Source organism: Scyliorhinus canicula, chromosome 13 (assembly GCF_902713615.1).
Source record: "Scyliorhinus canicula chromosome 13, sScyCan1.1, whole genome shotgun sequence".
Classification (NCBI taxonomy): Eukaryota; Metazoa; Chordata; class Chondrichthyes; order Carcharhiniformes; family Scyliorhinidae; genus Scyliorhinus; species Scyliorhinus canicula.
In genome coordinates this window covers 10,758,200-10,772,600 of record NC_052158.1, presented here as the reverse complement: position 1 = coordinate 10,772,600, position 14,401 = coordinate 10,758,200, and the positions used below count along the sequence as shown (strand labels likewise).

Here is a 14,401-nt window from a genome sequence, read left to right as displayed (position 1 = left end):
CCTTCGGGGGGAGGGGGGGGAGGGGGGGGGGGGGGGGCGGAGGCGGGGGGGGGGGGGGGCGAGGTGGGGGGGGGGCCAAGGCGGGGGGGCAGACGGAGGGGGGGTGGCCGGAGGGGGGACGGAGCGGGCCGCCCTGGGGGAGGGCGGCCACCGTGCATGCGCTGGTTGGCACCGGCCCAACTGCGCATGCGCGGGATCCGAGTCTCTTGATATGGCGCCCCGGGCGACTGCCCGAGTTGCCGGTACCTTGGGCCGGCCCTGGTACTGACGCAGCTCGTCGCTCATAAAGGACGAACCCCTGTCGCTGTGTACGTAGCTGGGAAACCGAACAGGGTGAAGACACTGTGCAGGGCTCTGATGACTGTGTGGGAGGTCATATCAGGTCACAGGATGTCAAACGGGAAGCGGGAGAATTTGTCGATGACGTTCAGAAAGTACACATTTTGATTGATCGAGGGGAGTGGCCCTTCAAAATCGATGCTCAGGTGTTCAAAGGGCCGGGATGCCTTTACCAGGTGAGCCCTGTCTGGTCTCATGAAGTGCGGTTTGCGCTCCGCGCAGATCGGGCAATCCCTGCTGATGGCTTTTACCTCCTCGGTGGAGAAAGGCAGATTTTGGGCTTTGACGTAGTGGGCGAGCCAGGTGACCCCCAGATGGCAGAGGTCATTGTGGATAGCTTTCAGGCGGTCGTCTTGCGCGCTGGTGCACGTGCCGTGGGACAGGGCATCTGGGGGCTCGTTGAGCTTCCCTGGTCTAGACATAATATCGTAATTGTACGTGGAGAGTTCGATCCTCCACCGCAGGATTTTATCATTTTAAATTTTGCCCCTTTGCGAGTTGTCAAACATGAAGGCAACCGATCTTTGGTCGGTGATAAGAGTAAACCTCCTACCTGCGAGGTATTGCCTCCAGTGCCGTATGGCTTCCACAATGGCTTGAGCTTCTTTTTCGACCGAGGAGTGTCGAAGTTCCGAAGCGGAGAAGGTTCGGGAGAAGGCGGCGACTGGTCTCCCTGCCTGATTCAGAGTGGCGGCGAGAGCGACCGCTGAGGCGTCGCTTTCCACCTGGAAGGGGACAAATTCAGGTCGGGGCCCAGGACTCCGTTTTCCATGACATAGCCGAGGATGACTAGCCTGGTAGTGCGGAAAACGCCTATCCTGTGCTCTGAATCAGGAAAGACGGAGATCGAGGCTTTACAGCAATCTTGTATCTTGTCCCAAAATTAACTCTGCTCATTACATCAAAAGGTCAAGGGTATCCTTGCCTTCAGGCATCATGGAGGGCGAGGGCGATTCAATCAGAAATTTCAAAATGGAATTGGAAATGAGCTAAATCTGATGTGTATCGGGCAACAGACATGTTGTAACTGTCAGAATTAATGGCAATGTGCACGTGCCGTGTCAACTCAACGATGTTCCAGTGTCAGTAGTGAAGCAGTGGAGAATATTTACTGAAATCTGACAAGACTTTGGTCCAGATTCAAAAGGGCTGCAAACTACAACGAACTGATCCTAGGATAAATTTTTTTTTTAAAAATAATTTTCATTCAAATTTTTTCAACAACAAATTTTTTCCCCATAGTTAAAACAAACAAAGCGTGGTTCTGCACCAAAACAGAAAAAGAACTCCCTCCCCTCCAAAACGAAATAATAAATTATAACAAACAACAGTATAAGAAATAAGAAAATAGCAGACCCACCGTCGCAAATACAAGCCCCCTTAACCAGCCCCGAACCCCCCCCCCCCGCCCGTACCCCCCCCCCCTCCCTCCCCCGCCAGGTTGCTGCTGAGACTGGCCACCCTCTACCCCTTCACCACGAAATCGAGAAAGGGCTGCCACCGCCGAAAGAACCCCTGTACCGACCCCCTCAGGGCAACTTTCATCCTGTCCAGCTTGATGAACCCAGCCATGTCGTTGACCCAGGTCTCCGAACTCGGGAGCCGCGTATCCCTCCACTGTAACAGAATTCTGCACCGGGCTACTAGAGACTCAAAGGCCAGAATGCCGGCCTCTCTCGCCTCCTGCACTCCCAGCTCCGAAGCTACCCCAAAGATCGCGAGCCCCCAGCTCAGTCCAACCCTAGACCCGACCACTTCAGACAAAGTCCCCGCCACCCCCTTCCAAAACCCCTCCAAGGCCAGACATGCCCAAAACATATGGGTGTGGTTCGCCGAGCCTCCCGAACACCTCCCACACCTGTCTTCCCCTCCAATGAACCGGCTCATCCTGGTCCCTGTCATGTGCACCCTATGCAGCACCTTCGGCTGGATTAAGCTGAGCCTTGTGCGCAACAAGAGGATGAGTTCACCCTTTCCAGGACATCCGCCCACATTCCAGCCTCAATCTCTACCCCTAGCTCTTCCTTCCACTTCGCTTTAAGCTCCTCTACTGAGGCCTCCTCCTCCTCCTGCATCAGCTGGTAAATTGCCGAGATCCTCCCCTTCCCTGACCCACGTCCCCGAGAGCACACTAACCTGCACCTCTCTTGGCAGCAGCCGCGGAAACTCCGCCACCTGCCGCTTAACAAAGTTCCTGATCTGCATATACCTAAAAGCGTTCCCAGGGGGGAGGTTCCACTTCCCCTCCAGCTCCTCCAGCGTCGCGAACTTCCCATCCAGGAAGAGGTCCCCAATCCGTCTAATGTCTGCCCTGTGCCAACTCCCAAATCCCCCATCCATGCCCCCCGGCGCAAAGCGGTGATTGCCCCGTATCAGGGCCCAGACTGAGGCCCTTACTGCCCCCCCCTATGCCACCTCCACTGCCCCCAGATGTTTTTTTATTTTAGAGTACCCAATTATTTTTTCCAATTAAGGGGCAATTTAGCAGGGCCAATCCACCTACCGGGCACATCTTTTGGGTTGTGGGGGTGAAACCCACGCAGACACAGGGAGAATGTGCAAACTCCACATGGACAGTGAGCCAGGGCCGGGATTCAAACCCGGGTCCTCAGCGCCGTAGGCAGCAATGCTAACCACTGTGCCACCGTGCTGCCCTCTGCCCCCAGATTTTGAGGGACGCCACCACTACTGGACTCGTGGATTACCTTGCCAGGGGGAGTGGAAGTGGGGCCATCACCAAAGCCTCCAGACTCGTGCCCACACAGGACGCCACCTCCAATCACTTCCATTCGTCACCTTCCCCCTCCGTTACCCACCTGCGAATCATTGCCACATTTGCCGCCCAGTAATACCCACACAGGTTGGGCAACGTAAAACCCCCTACCTCCCTTCCTCACTCCAAGAATACCCTCCTTACTCTCGGGGCCTTCCGCGCCCACACAAACCCGAGAATGGACTTATTCACCCTTTCGAAAAAAGCCTTCGGGATTAATATGGGGAGGCACTGGAAAAGGAACAAAAACCTCGGGAGCACCGTCATCTTAATCGATTGGACCCTGCCCGCCAACGAGAGCTGCAGCGTGTCCCACCTCCTGAACTCTTCCTCCATCTGCTCAACCAGCCTCGAAAAGTTAAGCCTGTGCATGGCACCCAGGTCCTAGCTATCTGGACCCCAAGATATCTGAAGCTCCTCTCAGCCCTCTTCAACGGGAGCTCACCTATCTCCCTCTCCTGATCCCCCAGGTGCAGGACAAACAACTCACTTTTCCCCACATTGAGCTTGTAACCCGAAAAGTCCCCAAACTCCTCAAGTATCCTCAGCACCTCTGGCATCCCCTCGGCCGGGTCCACGACATGCAACAGTAGGTCGTCTGCGTACAACGACAGACGGTGTTCCTCCCCTTCCTGCACAATCCCCCTCCAACTCTTCGAATCCCTCAGCGCCATGTGATCCTATGATTAATATTCATTGGCCGTTAATATTCAATAACTGGGGCAGCACGGTGGCGCAGTGGGTTAGCCCTGTTGCCTCACGGCGTCGAGGTCCCAGGTTCGATCCCGGCTCTGGGTCACTGTCCGTGTGGAGTTTGCACATTCTCCCCGTGTTTGCGTGGGTCTCGCCCCCACAACCCAAAGATGTGCAGGGTAGGTGGATTGGCCACGCTAAATTGCCCCTTAATTGGAAAAAATGTATTGGGTACTCTAAATTTATAAAAAAAAAAAAAAAAAAAAAAAAAAAATATTCAATAACTGTTTTCATTCGATTTATTTATTAATCATTGACAACTATATACTTTGACCCATTATCTCATTAACAAAAATGTGCAGGTTAAGTGTATTGACCATGCTAAAATTGTCCTTTAGTAGGGACGGCACGGTGGCGCAGTGGTTAGCACTGGGACTATGGCGCTGAGGACCAAGGATCGAATCCCAGCCCTGGGTCCCTGTCCGTAAGGAGTTTGCTCATTGTCTGCGTGGGTTTCACCCCCACAACCCAAAGAAGTGCAGGGTAGGTGGATTGGACACACTAAATTGCCCCTTAATTGGGGAAAAAAGATAATTGGGAACCCTAAATTTATTTATTTAAAAATTGCCTTTTAGTATCCAAAGATGTGCAGACTAGGTGGGGTTACGAGGATGGAGCAGGGAGTGGTTGGGGTGCTCTGCCAGATGGTTGGTTCAGACTCGATGGGCCAAATGGCCTCCTTCTGCACTCTATGGTTGAACATTGAGCAGGTGATCAGACCCTGACCCTCTTAAAGTTCAGTCCACAAACTGGTGTGGAGGAGTAGCAGGTGTAGCAAAAGTCCAAATTGTAAAAATTCATTTGAGTTGTGTGTGTCACTGGCTCGGTCATCATTTATTGCCCATCCCTAATTGCCCTTGAGAGGTTGGTGAGCTGTCTTCTTGAATTAGAATTCTTATAGTGCAGAAGGAGGCTATTCGGCCTATGAAGTCTGCACCGACCCTCTGAAAGAGTACCCTACCTAGGCCACCGCCCCATCCCCGTAACCCCACCTAACCTGGAGAAGTGGGGGGGGGGGGGGGGGGGGGAAGAGAACGTACAAACACAACGCAGAAGGTCACCCAAGGATAGGAATGAACCTGCGCCCCTGGCCTTGTGAGGCAGCAGTGCTAACCATTGAGCCACTATGTTGTCCCTGCAGCTGCGTGGTTTGCTTGGCTGTTTCAGAGGGCAGTTAAGAGTCAACCCCTTGAGGCTGTGGGCCTGGAGTCACACGCATGCCACACCAGGTAAAAATGGTCAGACTTTCTTTGAACCAGATTGGTTTGCAGTAATCCATGAGTAAATTCCGATTGAAATTCCACCGAGGATTCAAATTACGGAATTCAGAGGGCAGCAAGGTGGCGCAGTGGGTTAGCCCTGCAGTCTCATGGCGCCAAGATCCCAGGTTCACATTCTCCCCGTATTTGCGTGGGTTTGGCCCCCACAACCCAAAGATGTGCAGGGTAGGTGGATTGGCCATGCTAAATTGCCCCTTAATTGGAAAAAATGAATTGGGTACTCTAAATTTAAAAGAAAAATGACGGAATTCAAGCCTGGATCCCAGAGTACAGGGTATCTGGGTTACTATCCTGGTGACAATATCACTATAGCCCCACCTCCTGATGGACTTTGGACCGTCTGATCCTGATTCACACTCCACCAAATGTCTATTTCCATTGAGGCTGTGAAAAGGGCTGCTGATTTACTACTTTCCGTTTGACGGGGTTGTCAAAGAGAGGTTCACCCCCTTTAACTTCTGCAACTTTATGGGAAAAGAGTCACTCTGACTTGCGTTTACTTGAAATGAAATGAAATGAAATGAAAATCGCTTATTGTCACAAGTAGGCTTCAAATGAAGTTACTGTGAAAAGCCCCTAGTCGCCACATTCCAGCCTGTTCGGGGAGGCTGGTACGGGAATTGAACCGTGCTGCCTTGGTCTGCTTTCAAAGCCAGCAATTTAGCCCTGTGCTAAACCAGCCCCTGCCTTGCTGTCGGATTGCTGAGCTTTTATTCATGCCAGTGAACACCGCTCCCATAAACAGGTTACACTCATTTATCACAGAATTAGTAAAATGAACATGTCCGTCCTCATCTTCCAGGCTCAGATTGGCAGCCTCACCACCATCAGAAAAACAAACAAAAGAGAGATGGGGAAACTGCATGAATCTAAATTGAAAACAGCCGAGTCTCCCACCTCCCCAAAGTCAATGTGAGACTCACCGCTGAAAACCATGACAGTGAAATGTCCATCACCGTGAAGAAGGGAGAGGATTCGGGGTGGAAATATTGACAGCTGCTCAATGCAGAACTAACACTAACTCCTGGGAATTTATAAAAAGTGCAAAAGTTGAGATTTATTCCTCTTAATTTCCTCTCCCTCTTGTGTTTCTCTCTCCCCCTTTCTCTCTGAATTATTTCTTGGATCCCCTGGAAAGATTCCCCGACCCCAGTTTGTGAATCACTGAACTGATTCATCTCAAACACGGTGATCTATCGCCACCTTCCGCCTTTGGAGCAACATTCAGGCAGGAAGGTCACCGGCTTCCTGCAGTTCACAGCTCATTCTACCCAGTAAGTTCCTCTCTACAATTGAGCTCCTGTTTCTTTCTTCTCTCGCCCTCCTTCTTTCCCCCAGCCCCACAGAGGTCCTTGCTGATCTTTCAGTTCCCAATTCCCATACAGGGTTTATACCCGGAATGTTAACCTGGTTTCTCTTTCACCTGCGAATCAGTCCCACTCCCATCAATTTACAGTTGGCAGGAGGTTATGGGGTGGCACAGTAGCACAGTGGTTAGCACAGTGGCTCCGCAGCACCAGGGTCCCAGGTTCGATTCCCAGCTTGGGTCACTGTCTGTGCGGAGTCTGCACATTCTCCCCATGTCTGCGTGTGTTTCCTCCGTGTGCTCCAGTTTCCTCCCACAATTCCTGAAAGACATGCTTGTTAGGTGAATTGGACATTCTGAATTCTCCCTCTGTGTACCCGAACAGGCGCCGGAATGTGGCGACTGGGGGCTTTTCATTTAATTGCAGTGTTAATATAAGCCTACTTGTGACAATTAAGATTATTATTATTAAGGCGGGAAGATTGTGTGAAATTATGGGATGGATCTATTAGTGACCTTTAATCCTGTGGATTGTCAGCGGGGCCAAGTTTTTCCCGCCATCATCCAGTCCCGGACTGAAAACGGGAAAGATTCTCTCAGTGAAAGTGTGGGTGAAAGTGTGGAGATGGGACATGTTGCCCGCATTGTAAAATGACACCTGTCCTCCCTCATAGTCCAGGAAAACCCCGATCTTCCTGGGATACACCATCGGGGGAAGGGAAGTCAGTGAAGGGGAAGTAAGGGCAAAGTAGAAACTTGTAGATCCCAGGCACATCATCCAATATCCTGTCTCAGGTTTTAGATCGATTGTTCCTTTCCTCGTGGCAGACTCTCTAGACACACCCAGCATCCACTGTGTCTTGTTCTTCACATCTACCTCCCAGTAGTGCCTTCCAGATGTGAATCCCTCCGATCCCAGGACAAAGGTCCAGGAATCAAAAGTCTCGGGGTTGTCCTGGAACAGATGTCCTTTCTCTCCTAGACTCACATTGGTCCGGTCCTCAGACAGGATGAGCCGGGGATTCGCTGTGTTCAGATCCAGAGTCAGAGAGGCTGGAGCTGGGGGGAAGTTAAAATAACAGTCAGTGATTTAGAGAGAGGAGGTAAGAGAGGGAGCAAATATGAGAGTTGGAGGGGGCCTTATATAGAGCAATGAGGAGTTGGTGAGCAAATAGTAATATTGGGGATGGGGGATTGGAGATGGCGCAGAAAACATTAGCCAAAGAGAACAAGGGAAGGAGATAGGGCTCTGGGGGAGGGGTCACTGGACTAATATTCCAGAAGCCCAGGTTAATGGTCTCAGTGATGGGCTCAGATCCCAACATAGCAGCTGCCAAAAGAGAGTGAGGTAGAAGACCGAGAAATAAAGTGGGGAGGCGAGTGACCACTGGACTGGACTAAGAGGTGTTGCAGAGCAACACTGGTGGAGTGAAAGTGTTGTGGTAAGATGGGATCAATTTGCAGGGGCTGAGGGGAGACCATGTAGGAACCGCAGCAAATATATGGTATAGAAATATATCATTGACCCATCATTTCAATACAGGTAGTGGAGGAGTCACCTTGTTTTGTCCCATAACCTCCCGGGTTACGGGGGATAGGGTGGACACGTGGTCTTAAAAAGGGTATTCTTTCCAAGGGTTGGTATTGACTCAATGAGCCAATTGGTCTCCTTCTGCACTGTAGGGATTCTATGAATGTCAATATCTGTTCAGAAACGAACACAGTGGCAGAGTAAAGTTGAGGTCAGTAGTGCAGCGAGGAATAGTAATAATCTATCTTAACCTTGAAGGATTTGGGAGGAGGAGCAAAGCCAGATAATATTGGGATAAACTGGACTTTGGCAGTACACTTGCCAACTCTGCTGATCAAACATCATTAACCTGACTCATTAACTCATTGAATCATAGAATTTACAATGTAGAAGGGGCCATTTGGCCCATTGAGTTTGCACTGCCATTGGATTGCTGTGTTAATGGTGTATGGAATTTTGTGCTGTGACCTTTTGAGTCGGCCATAGAAATTCAATGTTTTCAGTTAGCAGTATCTGCTCCAAAGGCCTGCATGTCTTGCTTATACTACATGCTTTTATTTCTTATATTCTTATGTTTGGCTCTCCCATCATCTGTCTGAAGCCCGCAGCCAGGCAGACAGCCTACAGTCTGCAAGTCATCACATGTCACCTTGTCATTACACAGATCTCCAGACAGACCGAATCAGCGCTCACTAAGAATTTGGTTTCATATCCCGAGATGGGTGCTCTATTCCGCTGGTTGTACAGATCCCTTCACTGCTTTGATACTCCGTGCTGAGGAACCCACAGAAGGCAAAAGATGAAAATGGAGAGTCCCCAGAAAATTAACAATCGTCAATGCGATCAAATAATCTCAGACTTGGGAACCTCCTTCATCCCTTCACAGATGGATTTACAGTGAGGTAAATATAAGAGTTTTTACCGGGATTAATGGAGTTGATCATTTCTCTCCACGCTGTGTACTGTAAAGGGCCTTTGAACTTTCCAATAGAGAAGGCCACATTTGCCATTGAGAGTACGTTATACTCCTCGCTAATCCTGCAAATATTAAACAGCTTTTGTTATAAATTCGCCTTTGCCAGCATATTTAATAAATAATTTAATCTTAAAATTTGTCTTTCAGCCTTTTATATAATTTGGGCAAATGTGGTAGGAAGTTAAATATGAATATTGGTTCTATAACAGAGCAAAATACAAATTGGAAACGAAATGGCAGAGAATGGAAATCCCCATGTCAAGAAAAAAGACTGATTACAGATTAGTTGCCAAGATAACATTCCACAGAGGACAACATTTAGCCTATGACGCACTTGTATTATAAACAAAACTGTACAACAAAGACAAGTCTCAAATATTAGAAGCTGTGTAAATATCTAGAACTTGTTTTCCATCAATGTCATACGTGGACCTCACAACCCGCTCAAACATCTGCTTTCCCCTAATTCTGACTTCCATTCCTGATTTTATTCTCTCCCCAGTTGTTGGCTAGGCTTCATCTCTGGAGGCCCTAACTCTGGAATTCCCTCCCTAAACCTCCCGGCCCCTCTCTCTCCTCCTCCAGGACTTTCTCCAAATCTTAGCTCCCTCATGCCTGCACTATGGCTCGCTGCCATTTTGTTTTCCTTTCTACTGCTCCAGTAAAGGCCTTGGATTTCCAAATGTTTCAGACTCTATATAAATACGCTTCATTGATGTGTGTTTTTTGTGATTAAAAAACAAGATTGTGATATAAAAACACAAAGCTTTTCACTTTTCAGGTATGACTTTCTCGGGTTGATCAGGAGCCACGCAGGCACCTTAGGGTGAGGTTGCAGGACAGGTGAGAGGTCCTCGGTAAGGTGGTCTTCCAAAAGATCGGTGCTGACTCGATGGGCCGAATGGCTTCTTTTTGTACTGGAGGGATTCTATGATATTGAGACCAATTTTCTGTTGTCAACAAGAATGCCGATTGCAACTGTAACAATCCTCTTCAGGGTTATATAAACAATGACTGTGCAGATGTTCAGTAAAGAACTTGTCCTACCTTCTGTTCCAAATAGTTTGCTCCTGAAAGAAATAAAATGCACAAAGTGGTGATAATAATAACAAACTTCAGAAGGATGTAGACGGGCCTCACCTGATGAAGGAGTTGCACTCCGAAAGCTAGTGGTTCCAAACAAACCTGCTGGACTTTAACCAGATGTTGTAAGACTTCTTACTGTGCCCCCCCCAATCCAACACCCGCTTCTCCACACCATAGGCATGTACTGAATGTAAAGGTTGGGAGTGGGGCAGGATTTGCCGATGAAGACTTGGGGGGTGGGGGGAGGGTAGTTCCTGCCGGTGATGACTGTCGGGGAGAAAGCCCCGAGACCCACCGGCCCTGGAGGCCGTTCGGCTACAGCGTAGGTCCTGGCACCCTTTGACGGTGCCCCGACCTGTCTGAGGGCTGTTCTTGGCATTAAGAATCTCCGTCTCGCCAGAGTTCATCTCGTCAACTCAATTTCTTTCTCTCTAAAAGGCTGAAGATTCCATGAGAAATCCCACTGACTCTCACCCGGGATTGATATGTTATCATTTTTTTGGTTCAATTCAACCCAGTGTCTGTAACACTTATCCTAACGAGACACAGACATATTCTCCCAACATGGAACTGCAACCAGATTACCATGTACTTTCCAGTAGAAAATAAATTTTGGGAAACATGAGATTAATTACAAATGTAGTATCAAGGTCACAACAAATCATTTCCAGTAGAATGGAGGCATGCCCGGTTGCATATTTAAGGAACAAACGTATGCATTGCAACATTCCTTTCCGGCACATAAATGTAACAGTAAAAGCGGCCCAACCAGTTATGGCTAACAAAGGGTAGTATTGGGTGCAAAGAGGAGTCATATAAAGTTGCTGGAAAAATTAGCAAGGGTCCAGTTCAGTATTCAACAGAAGAATACCAAGAAAATTTATATTTTAGAGTAAGCTTGCAAGTGACACAAAAGTGGTCTGTAAAGCTTCTTTAAGTATGTAAAAAGGAAAAAAGATTAGTAAAGATAAATGCCTTTACAGTCTGAATCGGGAGAATTTATAAGAGAGAACAAGGAAATGGCAGAGAAATTAAACAACTACTTTAATTTGGTCTTGAGTGAGGAAGACACAAATAGTTCCCAGAAGTGCCAGGGAATCAAGGGTCTGGTGAGAATAAGGAATTGATGGAAATTAGTATTACTAAAAAAAAATGCTGGAGAAATTAATGGGACTGAAAGTCGATAAATCCCCAGGGTCTATTAATCTACTTCCCAGAGTACTAAAAGAGGTGGCAATGGAGGTTGTCAAAGTCCAAGATTCTGGAACAGTCCCAGCAGACTGGAGGGTGGCAAATGTAACCCCGCTATTTAAAAAAGGAGGGAGGGAGAAAACAGGAAATAACAGAGTGGCTAGCTTGACATTAATATTAGGGAAAATGCTGGAGTCTGTTATAAAGGACTTGGATAACAGGACACTTGGAAAATATCAATTAGATCATGTCAAAATAGATTTATGAAAGGGAAATTATAAGTCCCTTATAAGAAGTCCGTGTGCAAAATGAGAGCACCTGGGATTGTGAGTAGTATATTGGCATCAATCAAGAATTAGTTAGCAGACATGAAACAGGGAGGAGGAATCAATGGGTCTTTTGCGATGTGGGGATTTGTGTTTAGGTCCCAGGTATTCACAATATATATCAGTGATTCGGATCAGAGAACAAAATATACTATTTCCAAATTTGACAACAACCTGAAACTAGGTGGGAAGGTGAGTATTGAAGAGAATGTTAAGAGGCTTCATGGTTAATTAGACAAGTTGAGTGAGTGGGCAAATACAGTATGATGTGGATAAATATGAATTTACCACTTTGGATGGAGAAACAGGCTGGCAGAGTATTACTTAAATGGTGATAGATTGGGAAATATTGATGTACAGAGGGACCTGGGTGTCCTTGTACACCAATCAGTGAAAGCAAGCACGCAGGTATAACAAGACGTTAGGAACACAATTCACATGTTGGCCTTCATTGCAAGTGGACTTTACTTCAGCTGTGAGCCTTGGAGAGACCACACTTTATTTATATTTTATAATCTTTATTGTCACAAGTAGGCTTACATTAACACTGCAATTAAATTATTGTGAAAAGCTCCTAGTTGCCACATTCCAGCGCCTGTTTGGTACACAGGGGGAGAATTCAGAATGTCCAAATTACCTAACAGCACCTCTTTCAGGAACTGTAAGAGGAAATCAGAGCACCCAGAGGAAACCCACGCAGACACGGGGAGAATGTGCAGAATCCGCACAGACAATGACCCAAGCCGGGATCTCTGCCATAAATTCAATGATACCAGCAGAACCGTTCACGAGTAGGCAACATTTCAGTTTAAGTCTGTTTCTATTTGTTGAGGAAATATATTCCCTCACCTTCAGAAGTTTCAGCTCGTTTTCTTCCTCCATCCGTTTCTGCAACTTTGAGAGTTTCTCCTCAATAAACTTAATTTTTTCTTGAATTTTTCGAAGGACTTTCTCCATTGGTTCTAGAATCCTCTCCTCTTCTTCCCTGAGATCTCTGAGTAAACGCTGCTCTTTCTCAGTGAGAATCTGGTGCATTTTACTGAACTCGGATGTGATGTGGGTCTGCAGACTGCTCGACTGTTCCTACCAAATTAAATGTGGAACATAATTAATGTCCCGCGATAAAGGGAACAAAACTAACCGAGATCCCAGAAAATCAGCACAGGGAGACCTTACCCTAACTTCAGAAATCTTCCCTTTCTGTTTCTGTTCCGTTTCTAGAACCGCCGATTTCTTCACAGTGAGAGAATCTAAGGAAGATTTCAGCTGATCCTGGGATTGGGAGAGAAATCACAGAATGAAAGTGTTAGAACAGAAAAATGTGATTGTAGTATCAGCTTCTGAACATGTGTTTTTACCTTGTAGATTTCAGCAGCTTCTTTAATCGGCAGGAAGCGGTGCTCTCTGTGTTCCCGAGAACCGACACAATTCACACAGGTCAATTTCTTGTCAGTTTCACAAAACAGCTTCAGTTCTTCCTGATGTTCCTCACAGTGAAGTTTGATTTCCTTCTCTTTCGGATTCAGATTTAATTTTCGTGTCTTCTCGGCCAGATTCCCCAAGGCCCGATTTATCCTGAGGTTTCTTTCCGGAAACTCCTCTCTACATTCCGGGCAGGAGTTTATCTCCTTCTTTTCCCAATACTGGGAGATGCAGGAGCGGCAGAAGTTGTGTCCACAACCCAGTGTTACCGGATCAGCGAAGAAATCAATGCAAATGGGACAAATTGTCTCCTCCGCTAAACTCTGGAGTCGCTGTTGGGAAGCCATGTTCACACTCAGCACTTCCTGCTTAATTTACTTTCAATTTTAAAGGTTATTCCAGAGTTCCTCTTCTCCACGATATCCTAATCACTGTAATAACCAGAAAATGTTGTTATGGACGAGTCAATGTCCTGTTGATCTTTCCATGAGAAAATCGAGCAACAAAAAAGACCCAGAGTTAGAGAGGGAAGAAAGGTCGATGTAGCTTAAACTGGGGGGTGGACGAGGCTGAGAGAGGAAGGCGGAAATGGGCGGGAAGGAGATTACATTGCATTTGTTTCCAGACTAAATTCACTGTCGATTACCAACCCTCAGGTGAAACACATCCCGTTCCAGAAACGGAATTGCGTTCGTGAATTCAGCCGCTCAGCACTTACCTGGAGGGCCTTCCCACATCATCTTGGCAAGTGTCTGGACTGGAACTCCGTTCCACAGCTTCTGCCTCACCGAGCAACAGCAGACACTTAACCACTGAGTCACCCTGTTTCCGGTATGTTCCTTTGCAGAGAAAGTCTGGAGAAACGATGCAGGGGATTTCTAGTTGAATTTGTTACAGATAGTTGTGAGAATGTGGAACTCGGTCCAACATTTAATAGTTGAGAGAGAGAGAGAGATAGAGAACCGAGACATTGCCAGTAAGGCTGAACTTCCAAGATGACTATATCGCACAGGCAGCCTGGAATTCCAGGATGACTATATCTCACAGGCAGGCTGGAATTCCAGGATGACTATATCGCACAGGCAGCCTGGAATTCCAGGATGACTATATCGCACAGGCAGCCTGGAATTCCAGGATGACTATATCGCACAGAATGTACGTGGATCACCTAATGTTTCTGTTTGTAAATATTGTTTATGTTCTAAAATAGAGAAAATAGTTCCGACAAACCCAATCTGTGCGCGCGGGATTTGGGGTCTGTGGATTCATCTGTTAGTCACCGCATGGATCTTGGGAAATCCCTACAATGCGGTTTGTTGTGAATGAAGAGAATCTACTTGAAATACTGTGACTGTGTCTGACTGTTCCCTTCTCCAATTCCATTGTATGTGACTTCACACTGCTCTGTGTTTTGAAAT

General features: G+C 47.5%; 1 protein-coding gene across 1 annotated transcript; it reads right to left on the bottom strand.

Annotated features, from left to right (window-relative positions):
• Positions 1 to 6,851: 6,851 nt before the first annotated feature.
• On the bottom strand, positions 6,852 to 13,676 carry LOC119975734 (zinc-binding protein A33-like). The gene is made up of 6 exons (XM_038815560.1): positions 12,920 to 13,676; positions 12,738 to 12,833; positions 12,411 to 12,644; positions 10,006 to 10,028; positions 8,905 to 9,020; positions 6,852 to 7,510 (listed from the first exon to the last, which is right to left on the bottom strand). The coding sequence occupies exons 1-6, from the start codon at positions 13,328 to 13,330 to the stop codon at positions 6,960 to 6,962; spliced, it is 1,431 nt and encodes a 476-aa protein (XP_038671488.1). The 5' UTR covers positions 13,331 to 13,676; the 3' UTR covers positions 6,852 to 6,959.
• Positions 13,677 to 14,401: the final 725 nt, after the last annotated feature.

Excerpts from the sequence above, each read along its gene's own strand:
- LOC119975734 (XM_038815560.1), bottom strand. The coding sequence starts at position 13,330 with ATGGCTTCCCAACAGCGACTCCAGAGTTTAGCGGAGGAGACAATTTGT. Across the intron at positions 12,834-12,919 it reads AAGCTGCTGAAATCTACAAG|GATCAGCTGAAATCTTCCTT; the intron begins GTAAAAACACAT and ends TCCCAATCCCAG. Across the intron at positions 10,029-12,410 it reads ACGAGCTGAAACTTCTGAAG|GAGCAAACTATTTGGAACAG; the intron begins GTGAGGGAATAT and ends TATTTCTTTCAG.